Source organism: Gopherus flavomarginatus, chromosome 22, assembly GCF_025201925.1.
Source record: "Gopherus flavomarginatus isolate rGopFla2 chromosome 22, rGopFla2.mat.asm, whole genome shotgun sequence".
NCBI lineage: Eukaryota > Metazoa > Chordata > Testudines > Testudinidae > Gopherus > Gopherus flavomarginatus.
In genome coordinates, this window is record NC_066638.1 from 9,244,308 (window position 1) to 9,266,109 (window position 21,802).

Consider the following 21,802-nt stretch of genomic DNA (forward strand, 5'->3'; position numbering starts at 1 on the left):
AGCAAGATGCCTCTTTGTAATGATCACAACTTGCTGCTGGCTATTTGCATGCCAAAAGAGAGCATCTAGACAAAAGTGTTGACATCCACTGAAGTGCCGTCTCCGGCTTATGAAGTATTGAACGCAGAGAAGCAGCATACTCTTGCATTAGTTATCCTTGTGGATATCTTTGAATTCTTCAAGTAATTGGGCTACATTTCTACATAGGGGAATATTTGTGGAGCAGGGCATGAGCTACACCCTGCTCTTCTTCCTCCCTGCTCTCACAAGACTTGGGGTTACCCTCAGAGCAAAACTTGAAGGTGTCATGGTAAATATATTTTCCTGTATTTTAGCTCTACTTATTTTCTTTTTTTAATAGCACAGTAATGTCCCCAGAGCTCCTGAGTCTGTGTTTTCCAATCTGTTGCCTGTCTGAAGTAGCTTTAACATAACCCAGAAGGCTTTTATCCCATCAGTTCCAGTAGGGGACATCCTCAAAGCCTACTGAGGTAGAATAGGACTAAGGCAGGCAAGAAAAATAAACAGGCTCAGGAGCTCTGGGAACATGCATCGGAAATCAGGGAATGGAAGGAGGTAATTCAATCTGGAATAAGGTGAAGAATTTATAGCTGGGAGTAGAGTCGGGGTCCAAATGTCAGGTAGCCGTATTTGTGGAGCCAGGTGCTGGCTGACACACAAGCTGTTTACAGCTGTCATCCTTTCCTTTCAACTCCCCTATGTTCAAATGTTGTAGCCAGAGGGATGGTCTGGATCCTGTGATTGGCCTAAAACTGTGTTTATCCACCTAACATTGCCTTCCTGCCTTTCCATTTTTACAAGTTACTGCAATAGGCACAGTTTCTCCCCCCAAAATGGGATTTGACCCACGTGGTCCTGTAGTCTTTTTATATTTGGGAGTGGACTGTTCTAACATGTAAATAAAATAGGTCAAAAACCATCTAACAATGCCATAGGTCCGCAGTTCTCAAACTTCATTGCACTGTGACCCCCTTCTGACAACAAAATTTACTACACGACCACAGTAGGGGGGGTCGAAGACTGAGCTCCACTGCCCCGGGTGAGGGCCACAGCTGAAGTCCAGGGGCTTCTGCCCTGGGCGGGAGTACGTAACTTTATCCCTGGGTGGTGGGACTCGGGCTTTGGCTTCAGACCTGGGAGGTTGGGCTTGGGCTTCAGACTTCCTGGGGCCCAGGGCCAAGACCAGCCTTGGCAACTCCATTAAAATGGGGTCCCGACCCACAATTTGAGAGCCCCTGCCATAGGTAAAGGAAGAGGGCTATTGTTGCCTCTTCCTTTCTTTCTTTTTTTATGACCTCCTTTAGTCAAACTGGTATTGGAGTGGAGCTTTTACTCAGGGCCGCCTGGGAGGGGCAAGTGGGGCAACTTGCCCCAGGCCCCCCATGGGCCCCACGAGCCCTGGCCCGGCAGCAGTCTGGGTCTTCAGCTGGCATTTCGGCGTCGGGGGGCCCTTCATTGCTGCCGAAGACCCGGAGTGACTGAAGGCCCCCCCGCCACCGAAATGCCCCACAAGCCCTGGCCCGGCGACGGTCTGGGTCTTTGGCAGCATTTCCACATTTTGAGAAGACAAATATGGGAATGGGAGACATCTGTGTGAGTTCATACAGACGCAGAAAAGAGTAGGGGTGGGGGGGGAGTAGGTAGATGGGAAGGCATGAGGAAACTTCTTTCCACATCTTTTTATACTAAATAAGAAGTATAATGCTGAAGTGTGGTTATTCTTGCCTGACATTTTGAATACTTGATCGTTTGCACTTACTCCGGATTTGTCAGTCTCAGAGAGTTAGGCAGGGAATAAGCCATGATGAAGTTTACGATTTTCTTTCTGATGTTTCGTGTGTGTGTGCGTGCGTGCACGCCACTTGGGAAAGGAAGACGAATCCTAGTAGACTGTTCCACATCAAGAGACCTGACAGATTCTTGATAGTAATTTCAACCTTTTGGCTAACATACAACACAGTTAAAAAATCTGTTTTTGTATTTGTTCATAAATATTACATTCAAATGTTTAATTAAAAAATCCATTTAACAGTCCAAAGGTGGTTTGGTAGCAAATTTCACTTTTGATTTACATTTTATGCGTAATAGCTTAGCTTGGCTGACTAGCTGAGGTTTTTTTTATTAAAGATATTCCTAGGATCCTTTTATATAACTTCCTTGACACTTCTTCTGCCAAACCATTTCTTAGGGTCAGTGCAGCCCGTGGACTATTCAGAAACAGCACAACCTTTTGAATTGCTGACCACTTAGAGCAATTCTGTTTAGAACAACAGGTAAATCAGAGCTAAGGTTTCTATCTCAATTCTGTCTGGAACTTTTTGGTATATAGAAAATGCTCAAAGAAACCACTTATGACAGTGTATTACTTGTAGTGGTGGAACTTCAACTTAGCCCACGTCCAGACTAACCCGCTGTATCGGCGGGTTAAAATCGATTGCTCGGGGATCGATATATCGCGTCTAGTCTGGACGCGATGTATCGATCCCCGAGCGTGCTTACATCGATTCTGGAACTCCATCAACCTGAACGGAGTTCCGGAATCGACACGGAGAGCCGTGGATATCGATCCCGCGCCGTCTGGATGGGTGAGTAACTCGATCTTAGAAATTCGACTTCAGCTACGTTATTCACGTAGCTGAAGTTGCGTATCTAAGATCAATTTTCCTCCCCTAGTCTGGACGTGGCCTTAGTGTAATCGCATTGGGTGTTTTAAAGGGATAGCATCACTGCAGGGGATGTTTGATGACAGGTTAGGCCAGAAAAGGAACAGAATATAAAAAGTCTTGTAACACTAGCTAGAAGAGCATTTCAGAGTTTGCCATGGTCTTTATTTTTTACATAGTGTTAATTAGGGTAAGATGCCCAGGTGCTTGGAGATTTTGGTAATGTGTAAAGTGAGTAAATAAACTAAGCAAGGAGGGATTTTATGCACTAGATGGGTTTAAATATCCAGGAGCTTTTGTCTAAAACAGTGTTATATTTCAGATCATCCTCTTTTATTTGAAATAAGTATGGAAAGATATCCAATCTTGTTTTAGTATGTGGGATCAAGAAATTGTATCTTGCAGGATCAGGCCTCAGACAAGGAACCCAGAGTGGTAACCAATCTTCAATTAAGCCCTTATTTTAAAAGTTATGATGTTTCAAGATTATTTGCTGCTTGTACAGCAACAAAAGGAATTGTGCTCTATACCTCTTTTTTTCTTGTTGATTTCCTGGTTTACTGGGAAAACACAATAGGAAAAAAACGTGCAGGGGACCTAAGCAGAAACTAGTGCAGTAAGAAAAATAATGCTGTGTTATTGGGTCATTCATCATTGTACTATTGTTACAAAGTACTTTGGGGAATAGAGACAGAGCACAAGTCAAACTTCTAAGAGCAAAACTACCTCTCTGTTATTGCCCTGGTTTACCTTGCTAATGTGTTTTTATTTTGGGGATGGGGTAGCGGAGGGAGAATTTTTAAAATCTTGTATTCCCCTGAAAATGTTGTATTCCCCCTGTACATAGGGAAGAACTTTATATACTGGCTCTCCATGGGAAAATCTCTCAGCTAGAAATGTTTGTTTGACTAGACTTTATAAGATGGATGGGCCCACAGTTGATGCAGGGAAAACACGGCATATATTTGGGGGTGGGGGTGTCTGGTTGCTAAATATTCAACTGATAAGTTTTTAAAATGAAAGTTTTCTTTTGTACTGATGTTGGTTTTATTATTTCAGGTTTCTTAGTATGGTGTTTTTCTCACATTGTAACAAGATATTAACTTTCCATTGTAATGAGATTTTTAATTTGTACGTTTTAGATGCTATTGTAACTGCTATAGCAAGTTTTTATTTTCTCGATAAATTGTACTAATAGAGCTTTTTTAGTTTTTAAAACTAGAGCTGAGGTTACAAAAAAAATACAGTATAATGAAAGAGGATAGTTGAAATCTGTTTTTTAAAATGTTGCCCAGATTATTTTTTTAAATAGTTTGTCAATCAGTTTTTTTAATAGATTCATTCCCCTGGGATTGTATCTATCAGCCATTGACTTTAAAGAAGCTTGCGTTCCCTTTTGTACTGTTTTGTTCTAACCATTCCAGGTTCCTGCATTACTGATTTTTGTCTGCCGTGTTTCAAGTCTGTGGCGATGACCTTTGGAAGCTTTGATCAGAATATGTCAATATTGATCATTCTGTCTCATGAATGACTTCTCTCCATAGCTTTCTGGAATTCCTAATTTGTGCTTGGAGGTTTCCATTATGTGGCAATCCATTACATTAAAAACACATAATGAGGCAATTTTTCAGAAGCATTTTAAATCTCTTGGTTAGAGCAGGAACTGAGAGTTAAGGACTCTTAGATTCTATTCCTGACGATACCATAGGCTCAATGAGCTATGTCTGGCAAATCATTGAACCCTTTGTGTTTCAACTTTCCAACTGTAAAATGGGTTTAATAATCTAATTGGCTTACATGGAATTTACATGACTTAGTTGTTTAAACTGTTTGAATTGCTAATGGTGGGCACTCAAGACAATAAAAATATTTTAATTTGACTCCATGACAGTGGGAGAGGTTAGTCATCTAATGTAATTATTTGGTCACTCTTCTGGTGAAAGATTTAACCTTATCTATTGACACATCACTAATGGTTTGTGTGTTCACATGAAAGATTTTGTGATCAAAAGTTCTTGGCTCCTTCAGATTCTCAGTAGCAGTAAGGTTTCTGAGTAGGCTGGGTTTTGTAATTGCTGAGAGAGGAAACAATTTTGCCAAGTAAGAAACTCAATTCTATAAATATAGTGAATCCAAGCACTACCTTCAGCTTTATTATTATTATTATTCTGCTGGGACATAGTTCATTGGACTATGTTTCACCTCAGTGGGCCTTACAGACCTTTCTTAGGCAATGGGGACTCCCAGAGTTGGGTCAAAATGTTGTTTCTCTGAAGCTTAAGCTCACCAGCTTGGTTGCTGATAATGAATAATTTCTGTCAGATCTCAAGAAGAATTACCCCAAGACCTTTAAGCTCCTTCAGGATAAAAGCAACTGTATTTGAGACTTTGGAGCCCACTTGTAAAACTTAACTGCTAATTTCCTGGCTCCAAAAAGGTTATGCTACAAACCTTCTCCTCCTGAAACACAAAGAAGTGATGAGAGCTTTATGGGTACGTCCTTGTGTCCAGTTTGAAGTAAGAGCTTGACTTAGGGCTGTGTATATGTGAAACTCTGGTTCATACTCCCAATTTAAAAAAAAATACATTTCCACTAGAGTCCATGAATGTGGTTCCATCTGTGGAGGGACACTTCTACCTCCTTCAATAATAGAAAGGTTCCACTTAATAGCTTTAGATATTAAAGGTCATGGGGCTTGAAAAACTGACACACTCACCATCTCCTAAGCAGGAGGTCCTCAGATCAGTTTACATTCCCTCCCTCCCTCCCTTCTTTTTGGCCCACTTTGTATATGTTCTGTACTGGTCTTGCAGCCTACAGCTCAATTTGGACCCAGCCCTGCAAGCTCTCCAAAGATGGAACTTCCATTGGAGCCAGGGGGCTTTCCGTTTATAGACGGCTTTAGGAATTGGGCCTTGTGTCAATACTCTGTTACTGTAAAACTAAAGTACTGTGACCTCTTGTTCATTCACGCTTAACCAGACCAGTCCTATCTACCTGAGAATCAAGGTTAAAGACGCACTCCTGGGGTTATTTGGAACAGTTGATGAATGAAATACTCCCCTCCCCACTCCCCCTCTTCCCCCCCCCCAAAAAAAAGTGCATGTGAAAACCAAGAAATTCACAGCTAAGGAGGCATTCCAGCTTTAAGGCGTAGTCTGAGCACCAAACAGTTTAAAAACTCCAAGTTCTAATCCCAGTTGTGACAGTGATTCCATTTGTGTCACTGGATAAGTCAGTTAACCTTTCACAACAAAGCTATCTGTAAAAGGGGGTGTATTAATGCTTCATCTTATGAGGGCATTGTGAAGCTTAATGTTAGTGGTTTGAATAAAGTGCTGCATCATCAGTTCTTGGGGAGAGTTGGTATACCCTATTCTAGCCCAAGAGTTGTTAAAGATGGGATTTCAGTATTTGCAATGAATTTCCTGATTTTTATACAGTTGTTGTTAAGGTGAACTCTTAATGTTGTTCTGGTATAATGAACAAATTTGCTTACACATGTATACAAGGTAAAGACAGTGAGATTCTTTCAGGGTTCATAATTGCTGCTTTTAGAGGCTGTGTATTGCATACAAGTTCCTCTTAATAACTTCAAAGCAGTAAAAGAGGAAGGTAGCTGATCAGAATTTTTACAGAATTTTTTTCTGCTCAAATTATTATCCAATCATTAAAGTGTTTTCCAAATGGGATTTACCAAATTTACCCAATCATTAATTTGTCTGCATTATTCATTTCACATCTTCAGTTAAAAATTCTGAATATATTTAGATAATCTAGTTTAGTATAGGCATCAAAAGATCAGCTGAGAAAATAGGATGGAAGTCTTGAAATGTCTTTCACTTCTAATTTACTCTCTTCATTGGTTAAAACTAACTTGTTTGCATTTTCTACTTTAACAAATTATGGGAGAGTGACAGAAGGGACTTTGTAATACGGTTTTATTAAGTAATCAGTGCAGCGTGTTTTATTTTTGGATGTTTTCACATTCCAAGCAACTGTAGTAAACACAGTAAAACATAATACAACTCAATCAAGGCATTCTCAGTGCATATGCATTGAGGAAACTAATAGGAATGGCTTAATGTCTCTAAAGCTATCATATTTGGAATGGCTATTTGGGGTCCTTATTCAGGATTTGTGTGCTTTATTTTCACTTTCGGATATTTACAAAAAGAATTGTCTACTTATTACAAACTCCTAAAAGAGGAAGACAGTACAGTCCATCTTGTTGGAACAAGTTAGGCAGAGGAGTTTCATTTATGAAAAAAATATTTCTGAAAATATTTGTATGCAGATTAAAGCAGTCCCTGACCAAGTATTGTTTTCATGATTATTGCTTGCTTTGGAGAGCTCTAATGGAATTACTTTGGGTACTTATCAATGTAAAGCCTGTGAAGTTGATTCATTATGTACACAATCTCTTCCCATACCTTACTCCATCAGCCACTGTTCAGGTTAAAATAAAACATCTGTCAAAACCAGTTAAGTGTTGATATGCTATAGGCTGTGAATTTCTGTTGTCTCCTGCTCGTCACATTGTTCATCTCTGATAGTTAAGTCCACAGATGCAGCCAGGAGTATAGCTCAGTACATCTAAAAAAAAAAGTGGGGGGTTGAGTCTCTTTTAATGGATTATCTCTGAAATTAATACATGTGTATGGTAGAGCCCATGCTTTCTTGTAGCATGCGATTTGCTGTTAATTTACCAGCAGATCGCTTGGGCTCAGTTTCAGCCTTTAACATTTTTTATAACTTTCCATGAATACATTTCAAGATTCTCCATTAGCCTTTTAACACCTTGAATCAATCTTGTCTTATGCCCCCCCCAGTAAATTTTGCATTGGCACTTAGGTCTGGCTTTTCTGAACACTTATGCCCCAAATGGTTCAAATGAAAACATGAAAACAAATGGCTATTATTACCTTTAGTCTATATAGTGGGGTCTGTTTGCTTCAGTTTTCATTTACCACTTATTGATTTTTCTACCTCTAAATACTTGAACGTCCATTAATTCTGCACACAACTTTTATTGAAACTACCTATAATACACTGTTCGTCCTTGTTTAAAGTTTTTTTTTTAACTAGCCATATGTCACTGAGCACATGGGAATTACATGTGTGTAACTAAAAATCATATTTGGCTCCATCTTAACTGGTATATAATGCTTACACTTGTAAGAGATGATCTTTTATTTATCTATGCAATATGTTATTGTCTTAAGCACAAAGGATTTTTTTAAAATCTGAATAAATATAAATCCATAATCTGATGCTTCATTCATATTAACCTAATGTGTGTGATTATTAGACAATTTTTAGTTTGTTTCAAATGTTTTAATTACAGTTCGGGCAATTCCTTATCAAATATTATTTATAAACATAAAATGTACAGCAGACGGTCTCTGGTCAGGAAAGATTAAAAGTAAATTTCCGATTTCACAATCCTTGTATATCTCTCTTTGTGTGTATTTTCAGTGATTACATGCACAGAAAAATGTAAAGCTGAATTACTTTTTTATCTGGAATGCAGATTAGTATTTTTATCCTTTACCAGATTTCGAGTAGATATTCCAGGCACTCTTTCTAATGGAACAGTTGGGATGTGAACCTATTCTTTGTATAAAGCCTTTATTAAATACATCTTGTATTTTGGTTCTACAGATTACATGTTTTAAGAAGAAATTAACTTTTAGATGAAAAGTACTAATATGCCATAGTTTGAGCCACTGGTAACTTCAAAGCAAACTCTTACCTTGGCAAAAAGGTTAAACATTGGTTTATTTGTACATCTCAGTGTTGACACTTTTCAAACTTGTATGTTTCAGTTCTGCTGTGAGAAATCATAATTCCATAAGATTTGTGTTACAGCGTCACAATACTTTGTTTGAGGAAACTAGAATATACATGCTACTTTTTTTTGCAGAATAAATATAAAATTGAAAAAGTTATGAATGTTTATACTGTTTGGGAAGGGAAAAGGAGATTTTATTTTGGAAAAAAAATAGGTATATTTATTACAGTGAATTTTGAAGATGTAATTCTTGAGCATGGTCCTCTGTATCTGTCAATATAAAAATGTCATACAGTACCCCTGTCATGTAGTATGTGGACTATACTTAATAAGGATACTTATATTTTTGTTCGGTATCATAGGTGTGCAATGGTGGTTTATAGGAAAATAAAAATGACAGATTCTTGCTTGCAACCTAAATTACACATAAAATAGCAAGGGATGACAAAGGATAGGGAAGAGAGGGTATGGCGGGACAAGGGTTACACACTGGAATATCAGGAGGTATGTTTACTGTGTTTCGTTTTTCTTTTTCTTAATGTGTAAAAAAACTTGGGCCTTGGGAAGGTTGGGGAGTTACAGTTGAAATTCTTTTTTTTTTTTTTTTAAATGTTTCTCCTTATCTTAGGTTGGAACAAGATATTAAAAAGTTAAAGGCTGACCTGCAGGCAAGCAGGCAAACTGAACAGGAGCTACGTAGTCAGATCAGTTCTCTGACTAGCACGGAGCGGGGAATTCGATCTGAAATTGGACAGCTCCGACAAGAAAATGAGCTGCTTCAGAACAAGTATGTTTTGCTACAGAACTGTGTATAGACTGTGAACTGAGCAAATGCAGCATGTTTTGTTTTATTAAAGACTGGCAGCATACTGACCTGGATACTGGGGCAAATCCTATTTACCTTACTTTCTCACTGGTGGTCCCATGGTTCATATATGATTCAGAATAAGGCAAGCGGGATTTGTCCCTTTTTATCTTCAAGGCATCTGATTAAATAATCATAGGGCAATTTTATTAGTAAATGGAAATGTGGCTTTCCAAATGTAGCCTAATCATTTTCAATTCTAGTTAAAGGTGACACATTTCTAAAACTCTGTAAACTCTCTATCAAAACTTTTCCCTCAGTGACATTGGTAACTTGGCTTCCTTGTTGTGCCCCCTCATGTTAGAATAGTCTTTCAACATAAAGTAAGGTTGTGGGGGAGGGTTGGTGTTTTTATTTAAAAAACACGATCAACCAAGAAGTCAAGTTTTTATGCTGTTCAAAATTGGCCATCATATGAACATTTCTTGCCCTCACTTTAAAGGGTATTTCAAGCTCTTTGCAAGCAATATAGGTTACATGAGTTTTCTAAAGAATTAAAGAGCTTAATTTTGCGTTCACCATTGAAAATATATGTACAAAAATGTCTTAGGAGATTGCTTTAAAGGTCATACAACTCATTTTACTTCCTCTTTTGTAGTAGTCTTAGAAGTCTGAACATTTTTCCATGCAGATGATAGTTATTTATCAAATAAGAATCCCCCCCCCCACCCCCTGTCCCAGTGGTGATGAAATCAAACAGACCTTTTTTCTTCCTTGATTTTTGTACTGGTGGTATTGGTCCAATCATGTATCTATTCAAGTCAATGGAAATTTTGTCATTGACGAGTTTGGCGGCAGCAACCCTTTTATTGAAATAGTAATAACAACCAAATACATGGTTTACGCTTTCAGCATCCCATTATAAAAATTATTCCAGCACTCCTGCCAATAGGAGTTTAAGATGCTCAGGATCTGCCAACAGACACAGAGCACCCCTGAGATAGGGCCCAATGTATGCTGCTGCAGAGACCGTGGAGACAATTCTCAGCACTGTGGTGTTGCCTTGTGAATCTTCAGGTGTTGTTTCATTACATTTTGGTAAAGAGCTATATTGTTTTTAAAAGACGATTTGAAGTCTGGAGAGCACTGTCCAGTAGGTCCAGAAAGACAAATTTGTGGCCTAAACTTTGGAAGAATCTTTTCATACTTTAAAAGAAAAAAGGGTTAGAAGTTATTAAAAAAGCATATACCTGTTACTCCTCAGATTACATAATACCGTACAAATGAAACAAAAAGACAAGCAAACCATCAGCCAGTTGGAGAAAAAACTGAAAGCAGAGCAAGAGGCACGAGCCTTTGTAGAAAAACAGTTGATGGAGGAAAAGAAAAGAAAGAAGTTGGAAGAAGCAACTGCTGCACGTGCTGTTGCATTTGCTGCTGCTACCAGGTACTTACCTTTATTTTATTCTCTGGGCTTGTCTCACTTCCTGTGGATCCACGCTGCGGTGATTAATCCATCTAGTGAAGACCCACTCAATCGACTACAGATCTCTCTCCCATTGACTCCGGTACACTACCGGAACGAGAAGCATAAGGTAAGTCGACGGGAGAAACCCAGCACAGTGTAGACACTGCAATAATTCGACCTAAGGTACGTTGAATGCAGCTACATTATTCATGTAGCTGGAGTTGCATAACTTAGGTTGACTTAGACTCGTAGTGTAGACCTGCCCTACCTTTTTGCTTTAATAGCCTTTCCTTTGGGATTGTAGAAACTGAAAAGGCTTTTTCGATCATTATCTATTCCATTTGCAAAAGCAAGGTGATGTCCTTTGACAGAGAGTCAGACAGATATTAAAGGGACACCATCAACTTAAATATCTCATTTTGTGTGCTTTTTTTCAGCAGTGACTAAAGTTAAAAATAATGTCTAAGGCCCCAATCCTGCAACTGGTTTGCACAGCAGATCCCTGGAGCATGAAATCAGTGAGCCTCTGTGTAGACACAGGTGTCCACCCATGTAGAGCGACTTGCAAGATTGGGGCCAAAGATTCCTACAATTGCAAGATTAAAGAGCAAAATATTTTCCCTGATTTATTCTTTTTATTTATGTGGTGTATTGAACAGCACTCGTGTCTGAGCATTTTTACAGTTTCCTCTGAATATACAGTTTGCCCTGTCAGTTGTGGGCCCTTTCACACAGCACAAGGGGAGAGAAATACATAATTAAAAATAGGAAAATGTGATGTCACAGAAGATGGCCAGGGGACTTGGCATGTGGGATGACGGATGTAAAAACTGACTTTTTTAGCTATTTTTAAATAGACCAGATTTCTTGTTGATGGTGCCCTTTTAAGTTGCAAAACATAACAAACTTGCTATCTTATCGCTATATTTTCTTTGTTTGAAGGGAATATATTTTGTTAGGATTTATATAGTTTGAGAGGAGGAATATTTGTTTTTGTAAGTTGATTCTGAAAATAATTAAAATATTTTAAGTAAACTCCACTGTGTTTTCACTTTTTTTGATCTTAGTATATTTTAATATAACTCTTACATGAGCTTTGGTTTGTATTTAAAAAGTAATTTACATATTGTCCTTTGGCATATGTTAATAGAGTGTTTAATTGGGAAATAGTTTGCTTTTTTTCTGAAGGTAAAAAAACAGAGCAAAGGGAATTGTGGCACACATTCAAGAAAGCACCATTGGTCAGAAGTTCAGTGGTGCTCTACTTGTGCTCCTATTAGTTTTTTGAAGAACTATCTTGCTAAATAGAAGCTAGCCTTTAGCTTGTTAAATGTCCAAGAAAAGTTTGGCGTGAATAGGGTGATTCCCAAAGCAATTGACTGTAATTGCATGGGCTACTCCATCTTCACTTAAAATATAGAAAATGTGTTGTGTAGTGATCTGTCATGGAGGGATGGGTGAGTGGGAGGAAAGAACTGGTAGTATATTGGCAGATTCTTTGAGATGAGCTAAAAATAAATCTTTGATCACTTGGGACTTCTGCTCTCCGAGTTGGTGGCAATTGAGTGAGAGTCACTGAGATAATGCACTTAGTCTCTAAGGGCCTGATCCTGTAGGGCCCACTAAAGGATTTACGTGTTCAGCACTGGATTATGTTGTCAAGGGAGATGCTGTCAGTATCACATAACCATTTGCTGCCATGAAATGGTATTGATAGCATCTCTGAGAGCGGCCACCTGGTCTACTCCTTCCAGGTTACCTGCAAGGAGAATCCCGAAGTTAGTGAAGTGTTTCAGGGCAACTGGGTATACCTGAAAGATCATTGATACTAGCGACTTTTTAGAGGCAAAAGGCAAATCTGGGGATCTTCACAAGATGAGTTTTGCCTTAATTTAAATTTCTGGTACTGACATGAGCTACTAGCACAAAATTATTCATTTCTACCATAAAACAGAATCATAAATATCAGCAACTGTGTTTTTTATCATTCTGATAACTATTCAGTAGACATGTCTTAGTGAATTCAAGTGTCTAGAAATAAATTACTTTGTGTGCTGTATAAGCATATGAAAATGGGTATCGTAAAAATCCTTCTCCTGGTAACTTAAGACTTTCATCCCTAACACAAAGCTAACGTTTTAATGGGTGAAATAAAATTTTAAGACAAAGCAGTTATATTAGCATCCTCTATGTAATTTTTCTTCACCCATACTAGGAAACAACCTTTAAAGTCTACATTTTTCATGATTTCTAGAGAATTAATCAAAATATCTAAGGCTTGAAAATGAGCCCTGTTAATGATATATTGTAGAATATAGTTGAGTTATAGCTGTTGCCACTGAAACGCCTTTCTTCTTTTCTACATAAAGGGGGAATTTGCAGGGAGCTGACTTAGATATTTGATTCTCCTCCCACGCAAAACCAATCATGGTATAGAATCTTAGTTTATGTAATTTTTTTTGCATAAAAGCAGTGGAGGAAGTAGGAAATGTTTTCTCGTGTAGTTCTGGGTGTTGAGTCTTAGCACCCACGTATAGTAAATTCACAAGATGGTGAATCCTGATAATGTATATGCTTTACATTGATCAGGTTCATGCAGAGTCATTGTACTATTTGTGTTATGTGCATCCCTAAAAAACAAAGGCCCTACCTGTTCTGTATGGATATTAAAGACACTAAATTGCTTTTTATATGAATCAAAGTTTGACCCAGCAACCTTGGACAAAATTTCTTCTCTACCTCAGAACTCCATTGTTGTACCCAAGGTGCCATGCTCTGGCTGATTACCATTCTTCATCCCAGAGGTGGCTGCATTCTGGTGATGCTATAGATAAATAGTTGGAAAGCATTTGGGGATTCTTCAAAATGCATAAACATAGGATGTCTTTAATCCATTAAGCCCCCAAATATCTGAAATACTAATTCTTACTGTTTCTTTTCTACATGGCTCTCATATGTCCCAAAGTTCCTAATGTTTTTTCCATCCTTTTGTCTTAACTTCATGAGGGAAATTCTTTCATTTAAAAAATCCCATTATTCTCTTTTCTCATTTTATTCAGCAATATTCATAGTAACTTGACTGATCTGAATCTTTCAGGGACAATAACAGAAGAGTAATTTTTGTTTCACTTCCTTCACAGAGGAGAATGCACTGAAACTTTACGGAATCGTATCAGAGAGCTGGAGACAGAATGCAAGAAGCTAACAATTGACATAAAGCTGAAAGAAGACCAGATACGAGAACTAGAAATGAAAGTTCAGGTAATGAGAAGGCACTCAGGGCTCAGACCTGCAATGTGTTGAGTGCGTCAACCCTCAGTTAAGTTGATGGACCTTCCTAGGGACTTTCAGCATCTTGCACAATTTTTTTGTGCACGTCTGACATTAGGGTTTGGGGTGAGGAAGATTGATAGTTTCTTACATCCTCACCACCTTGTTATTTTGTTGTAGGTTTTTTTCCCCCTAAACTAGCTGATCCAGATAAGTTAACTCAGAATTCTAACCCTGCATGCCCCTATGTAGGAACACATTGCCAGCCCAGAAACCCTTGTAAGATTCCTCTTCCCTGATGAGGAATAAGGGTCTTACTAACATAAAATAACTTTTGGTAAAAGTGGAAAAGTTGAAAGGAACAGATTGAAAGCAACTCAGTTTTAAAAAATTTTGAAAGCAGAGTCTGAGGCTACATCTGTTCCTGAACCTATCTGGTATTTCTGTTTTGCAGTCAATGGTTTCCCATTTTTAAAATGTTTTCGTCTCCTCTGTCACTGCTTGAAAGCCCCACGCAAACAGAAATGGAGTATAGAGAGGAAGCAGTGAAACTTCACTGATTAGACACAGTACAGCCAAAGTAAAACTAAAATCTTTTTCTTTCATTTTTGTTATGCTCATTTGTCTTGCTTGTAACAAGAGTAGGTAAAGTTCAAATGAGTGTGATTTTTTTTTTTCTTTAAAACATGCTTCTAAGGACAGAGTCAGATAGTGAACTGAGAATTTGTATGTCAGATCCTTAACTTTGATATGTGGATATTTTTTTACTGTGTACTGTTTTCTGACACGTTTTTAAATCTTCATGATCTGAGAGTTTGTACAAATAGCGCATATGTCCCAGCTTTCCATGGGATTGCCAAAATAGGTATTCTGAAAACAAGTATAGTCTGTTTTCCAAGAATGTTTGTTTTGAAAATAGGTTGTCATTACCAATCATGACTGTGGGGGTTTTTTTGCATTTTTCAAACTGTTACTTCTATGTAAGTTTTGTTGTCTCATTAATACCTTTTCTGCAGAGCCTTTCTCCACTATATTTTATTTTACACATTTCTCTGTTTAAAAATACTAGTTTTTTAATATTTTTTTAAATTGTGAAATATTAATATTTGTATTTCCAGCCTTATTGGGTGATTGTCTTTGTGCAAAGTAATTTATTTTTTTCTTTTTATTGAGTTATGGATTTGTGGAATAGTTAGCCCAGAACACTCCCCAGCTGAATTTAGAAATGTGGTTACATCTTGGTTCTTCCTGAGCAACTATAATAGCTCAGTGTTTCACATTTACTCGTTGTCACTTTAAACCAGTGGTTTTCAACCTTTTCAGACGACTGTACCCCTTTCAGGAGTCTGATTTGTCTTATACCCCCAGATTTCACCTCACTTAAAAACAACTTACAAAATCAGATATAAAAATACAAAAGTGTAACAGCACACTATTAGGGGAAAATTGCTTACCTTCTCATTTTTACCATATAATTATAAAACAAATCAATTGGAATATAAATATTGTACTTACATTTCAGTGTATAGTATACAGAGCAGTATAAACAAGTTATTGTCTGTATAAAATTTTAGTTTGTACTTGCTTTGCTTGTCAATTGTAAAACTGGGCAAATATCTAGATGAGTTGATGTACCCCCTGGAAGATCTCTGTGTACAGAACCACTGCTTTAAACCATATACAGTTGTAGTATAAATGGACAACAAAAGATCTGCTCCATCAGTTAAGATAACAATCTAAAGTTCTTTATGTAAAATTCAGTGTTGGGGGTTCTGTTTCCCCATCCCAAACATCAATTGTTCATGTTCCACAGTGAGCAACTCATACTTCCCCCGCTGGCACTCCAAGGGTGGTGATGAGCTCCAGAGAGAGCAAGGGTTGCACTAATATAGAGCTGAGGGGTTGGGTGCGGCGAGTAAATGGGTTTTTCTCTCATCCTTGCATTATGTTTGTACAGTATTATTATTCACTTGTACAAAGCCATGTGTAATTAAGGGTACTATAATATCACATGCAATCATTAACTACAGTTTGACAGCATACTAGGCCCAGTGGTGTGCTGAGGGGGAAAAAGAAAGACCTGTCTCTGCATCTCATGCTTAAAGTCAACATGAATAATATTTTTGTCTTAATTACGTCTGCAGGAGCTGCGGAAATACAAGGAAAATGAGAAGGATACTGAGGTGTTAATGTCAGCACTTTCAGCCATGCAAGATAAAACACAGCACTTAGAGAACAGCCTGAGTGCAGAGACAAGAATTAAGTTGGATCTGTTCTCTGCATTAGGAGATGCAAAACGGCAGCTTGAGATTGCCCAAGGTGAAATACAGTAGTTTTATTCACCTACTACTATTAACTGAAACAGTAGAAAATATACTGTAGGGATTACGGGATGGATTACATGTCCTAGAGGATTCACCTAATTTCCCCTTACTGTTGAATCAAAGATAATAAAATCCTCTGTTAGTGATGGTTGTTAGTTAGGAACGTATGCATTCAGATATCATACTGTAGAAATCTCTCTCTAACTAGAGCAACAGCAAGCTTTAAAAAAAGTTATGTGCAGCGTGGTTGTAGTCATGTCAGTCCCAGGATACTAGAAAGACAAGGTGGGTGAGCTAATATCTTTTATTGGAGCAACTTCCATTGGTGAAAAGCAGCAAAGAGTCCTGTGTCATTGGTGAGGGAGACAAACTTTTGAGCCCCACAGAGCTTTTTGAAAGAAGTCATTACCCAAACCTGAAGAAGAGCTCAGTGTGGCTCGAAAGCTTCTTCTCATGAACGAACGGAAGTTGCTCCAGTGAAAGAGAGCTTGTCTACCTTCTGTCTTAAAAAAACAGAAAGTGTAAAAGGAATTTTGTCAAATACTTTAATACCCAGTTCTCACATCCTAATTACCATAATATTTTAATAACTGTGTGGCAAATATTCTCTAGGTAGTTATTTTAAAAAAGAAAAGGCCATCATGATATCTTTGAGGAGTGGGAAAGAACACAGACTTTTTAGAATGTGTGCACTGTTGTAGTCTGCCACTGCAGCCAGTAGAGGGAGCAAAACATTAACTAACCAACCAATTCCTAGACCTGTGCTAATATCTACTTGTCTCTACTGTGCAAACAAGGAAGAAAAATGAATAGGCTTTTCCATTTAATATTCATCAGAGCATCCTTGCAGAAGTTTACTTGCCTGCAGCAAATTTTTTTTCTTTTTTTTTCTTTTTTTTTTTTTTTTTACTAGTAAGGTAGATATTTGTTAGGTTTCTGTAATTGTGGAGTTTTTTTTTTTGCCTGGGCTTATAGATAGTCAGAATGGTCTTGCAAGGATGCATAAACATATTCTACACTTAAAATAGGAAAAACCATACCTTCACGTTCCTCAAAGGGACTTATAAAAATGGAAAGTGGAAACAGGAAAGTTTTTTAAATAAAAAGTAACGTAGAGTCTTAATAGGTAGATACTCTTGTTCTGTCTGGGTGCTAGTGAAGTGCAAACTGAGGACATGTGGACATCAAGATAATAACAGCGTTGGGCTGAAAGATTATTTCTGCTACTGAATTCTAATAGTTTAAACTCTGACAATAGTTATGGAGGAGTACAAATCTACATTAACTTTTGTTCAATTGTAATAAACCAGTATTTGTGTGGATTGCCAAGATAGTGTTAGAATTGTTTTGCTTGGTCAGTTTCTCTGTGTATGTCAACATTACGAAATTAGGTCGAATTTATAGAAATCGTTTTTATACAGTTGATTGTGTCTCCCCACCCCCCACAAAATGCTTTAAGTGCTTTAAGTTGGTGGACTGTGTCCACAGTACCGAGGCTAGTGTCGACTTCTGGAATGTTACACTGTGGGTAGCTGTGAGTAGCTATCCCACAGTCTCCACTGCCTATTGGGATTCTGGGTTGAGATCCCAATGCCTGATGGGGCAAAAACAGTGTCGCAAGTGGTTCTGGGTACATGTCATCAGGCCCCCCCTCCCTTCCTCCCTCTGTGAAAGCAACAGCAGACAATCGTTTTGCGCCTTTTTTCCTGGGTTATCTGAACAGATGCCATACCACAGCAAGCATGGAGCCCGCTCAGGTCACCATATGTCTCCTGGGTGCTAGCAGACATGGGACTGCATTGCTACACAGCAGCAGTTCATTGCCTTTTGGCGGTAGACGGTGCATTACGATTGGTAACCATCATCCTCATATTCCTGGATGCTCTTTTAGCCGACCTCAGTGAGATCAGTCAGGGGCACCTGGGCAGACATGAGAGTGACTCAGCCAGGTCATTCCCATCTTCTCTTGAGCACTCAGGAGATGACGATGGCTTGCAGTCATACTGCACTGTCTGCTGCCAGCCTAAGATGTAAAAGATAGATGGATCAAAACAAGAAACTGACCTGATTTGTTTTGTGAAATCAGCGGCCTGCTAAACCCAGAGTTTTAAGTTCTATCCTTGAGGGGGCCATTCTGTGTGACAGTTGTTTGTGTTTCTCCTTGATGTAAAGCCACCCCTTTTGTTGATTTTAATTCCCTGTAAGCCATGTCGTCAGTCGCCCCTCCCTCCGTCAGAGCAACAGCAGACAATTGTTTCGCGCAAAATCAGGCGAGGAGGCTACGGCAGCGCGGTGACGAGAGGGACATGGTCATGGACTTCTCGCAAAGTACGGGCCGGGCAATGTGCCCTGGCAATGTGCACATCATGCTGATGAGCTCCCAAACACGCTGGCCAAACAGGAAATGAAATTCAAAAGTTTGTGGACCTTTTCCTGTCTACCTGGCCAGTGCATCGGAGTTGAGCACTGTCCAGAGCGGTCACAATGGAGCACTCTGGGATAGCTCCTGGAGGCCAATACCGTCGAATTGTGTCCGCACTATCCCAAATTTGACCCGGCAAGGCCAATTTCAGCGCTAATCCCCTCGTCGGAGGTGGAGTAAAGAAATAGATTTAAATATCCTTTTAAGTTGGAAAAAAAGGGCTTCATCATGTGGACGGGTCCAAGCTTAAATCGAGGTAACGTTGCTAAATTCGACCTAAAGTCGTAGTGTAGACCAGGCCTCTGTCTCAGCTTTTCTCAAACTGTAGTCTGGGGAGGGGGGGCGGACTGCCAGTGCTAGATGAAAATATGCTGCTTGTTCTAAGTGACCCTCTTTGCTGTTCCAGGGCAAATCATTCAAAAAGACCAGGAAATCAAGGACCTAAAACAGAGGATAGCAGAAGTTATGGCTGTGATGCCCAGCATAACATACAATGCAGCCACCAGCACTCTGAGTCCTGTTTCCCCACATTACTCTTCCAAATTTGTGGAGACCAGCCCTTCTGGACTTGATCCCAATGCCTCCGTTTATCAACCCTTGAAAAAATGAATGCCAACTTTTTGCCCAACAATTTTGTCAGACCGAAGGCATCGCACAGGAGTATCTCTTGCAGTCAAGATGAAATTGTATTGTGTGCGACTGTATTTGTCATTTAAAACAGAAAGGGGGGAAAAAAAGAACATCAATATTTGACTAGAACTGCCCATCGGTTTTTCTTGTAAATTTTTAGAAAACCTCACAGAACTTTGCAATTTATTTTTCTTGGCCAATGCATTAAAAACAACTCTTGGTTTTCAAGTAGCCGATTTTGCCTTTTTATGTACTCTTGCATGGTTTCCTCTTGAAAAAGACAGGGCTTTGCTTGATTCTGAACCCTTTCTTTTTTTATTTTTAAATAATCCAGCTAATATTGCAAATCAGAGTCATAAGGGATAATGATGAAAATTCTTCACTTTTTAGAGTGAAAGGGTTTAAATAATCTAACAAAGCTTTGATTTATAGCTGTATTAAATAAAGGTATGTAATGTTACAGAAAATAATTTAATTACCCCTCAAAGGACCAAACAAATTTAAGGGGCATCATTTAAGGGAAAGAATAAGTAACGAGAATAGATGATGTGATGGTGGTGGTTGTGTGAAATATAAATATTCCCATTGGTGGTTTTAGTCACTGAGAATTGCTAACAGTCTTGTTCACAGTGCCTTGGGAGAAGACATTTCAAGAGGAAACTTGATAGTTAAGCTATTTTTTCCCCCTTCACTGTCATCTAGCTTATATATCAAGCTCATTACAGAGTCTACTGCAAATTGTTCATGGTAATTTGGATGTTCATTACAAACCACGGTTACATCTTCTGTTTGATACAAAATCAGCAGTGTTCTGTAACTTGCCTTGATTATAATGCATCAGAGAAGGCACAATATTAATATAGGAAGCGTTATTGTGAAGGCAGAATTGTACAATGTATTGTATACAAGAGACTGCAAAGCAGGCTAATAAATTTGCAGTTCTGGGTTTTTTTATTTTATTCAGCTGTGATTTATATTTACAACATCTTGTATTTGACAATTTAAATGGAGTTGAATATTTCTCAGCTGTTGTGCCAAGGAGTTTTAAGAGTTTTTAAAAGCAACTCGTAAATTGCACAAAGATTTAAGTAAAAATGTATATTATACATTGGTAGAAAGTGTTTGCACTGGCAACTTCTGAAGTGTTTAAGATTGGGGAGGGTGGGGGGAGGAAGCAAAATTGTATTGGAAACTAGCAAAATTACAAACCAAACAACATGATTTTGCAAACCTGCAGTGGACTCTGGAAGGGCAAAGTTCTTCTTTTAAAAAAAATTTAAAAAGAAAAAGGAAAGGTTTCATGTTAATTAGCATGTTTGCCTCATTTCAAACATGAAGTAGGACAAGAAAATCAATCAAATAGAAGTATTAAAGATTCATCATTTTAATCACAGATATTGTTTTGGGATAAAAATTCTAGCTTTAGCCAGGTGTGCATGTTGCTGTCATTTGCATTTTTGAATCATCTTGTGTAATTGTCACCATGAAAGTGTTACTCAGAAATGTCATAGGTTTTTCATCTTTGTGCAAAACATGAAATATTGTCACTGACTTTTTGTGTTGAGGTTCCCCCATTTTGCTGCCTTTTTGGCACTACTTTCGTTAAATACTTGGTCTTGGCTGCATTATTTTTTTTCTGTGGGGTTTACAAAGAATAAACATTTTCTTGCAGATAAAAAAAACAACAACTTTGCCTTTTTAACTGACCTGATTAGCCAGATCTGAGGAGTGCATTTTGTTTAAAGAGTTATCTAAAATTGGTAACTAATCTTTTTGCACATTATTTCTCTGCTACTCCAGGTAAGAATTCGTCTGGGCAGTATGACTTCACTCTTAAGCAGAAAGAAGAGCATATGTTTCTTATATCCTGATATTCTATATAAACCCAGCATGTCATTTCTGTGTTGAGGTCTTTTTACCATTATCTCTAGAATCTTAACAACATGTTCTGTGAGGTTGTGGCAGATCCAAGCCTTTTCCTTCCCTGACATCAAACACATGGAGAAAAATTTGAAGTATAATCATTGTCCTTGTCTAGGACAAGATATGAAAGACAACCAACCCTAGCTTTTGGCTGTATCTGCTTGAGGGGATTCCTTTGCTATTGGATCTTCAGTTGCTTTCACCCATAGACTAGCTTCTTCTATACTGAGACGTCTTCATCTGCCTTTGTTAGTTTATTAGGAAAGCCAGCTGTCTGTCAAGTACATCTTCTCCTTTTGGCTGCTGTTGTAGGTGGTCCTAGTTTGGAAATACTTCTTAGGCCCCTCAAACTTTGGGCTCCTGCTCTTGGTCCCATTTTGATTCTCAGCAGTTAGGTCTCCTCATAGAGACTTGCCTTGCTCCTTTACATTCTGCAATGCCAATACACCCCCCTTATTCTTGGGGGGAAATTCTGATCCAT

At 38.4% G+C, this 21,802-nt stretch overlaps 1 protein-coding gene across 1 annotated transcript in view; it reads left to right on the forward strand.

Annotated features, from left to right (window-relative positions):
• The window catches only part of MACO1 (macoilin 1), a 50,213-nt gene extending 29,856 nt beyond the window's left edge, over positions 1-20,357 (forward strand). The window contains exons 7-11 of the mRNA XM_050932226.1: positions 9,108-9,266; positions 10,549-10,731; positions 13,893-14,013; positions 16,167-16,341; positions 19,175-20,357. Of these exons, the coding sequence (XP_050788183.1) occupies positions 9,108-9,266; positions 10,549-10,731; positions 13,893-14,013; positions 16,167-16,341; positions 19,175-19,377 (841 nt within the window). The 3' untranslated portion in view covers positions 19,378-20,357. The remainder of the gene's footprint in view (positions 1-9,107; positions 9,267-10,548; positions 10,732-13,892; positions 14,014-16,166; positions 16,342-19,174) is intronic.
• The last annotated feature ends 1,445 nt before the right edge of the window (positions 20,358-21,802 follow it).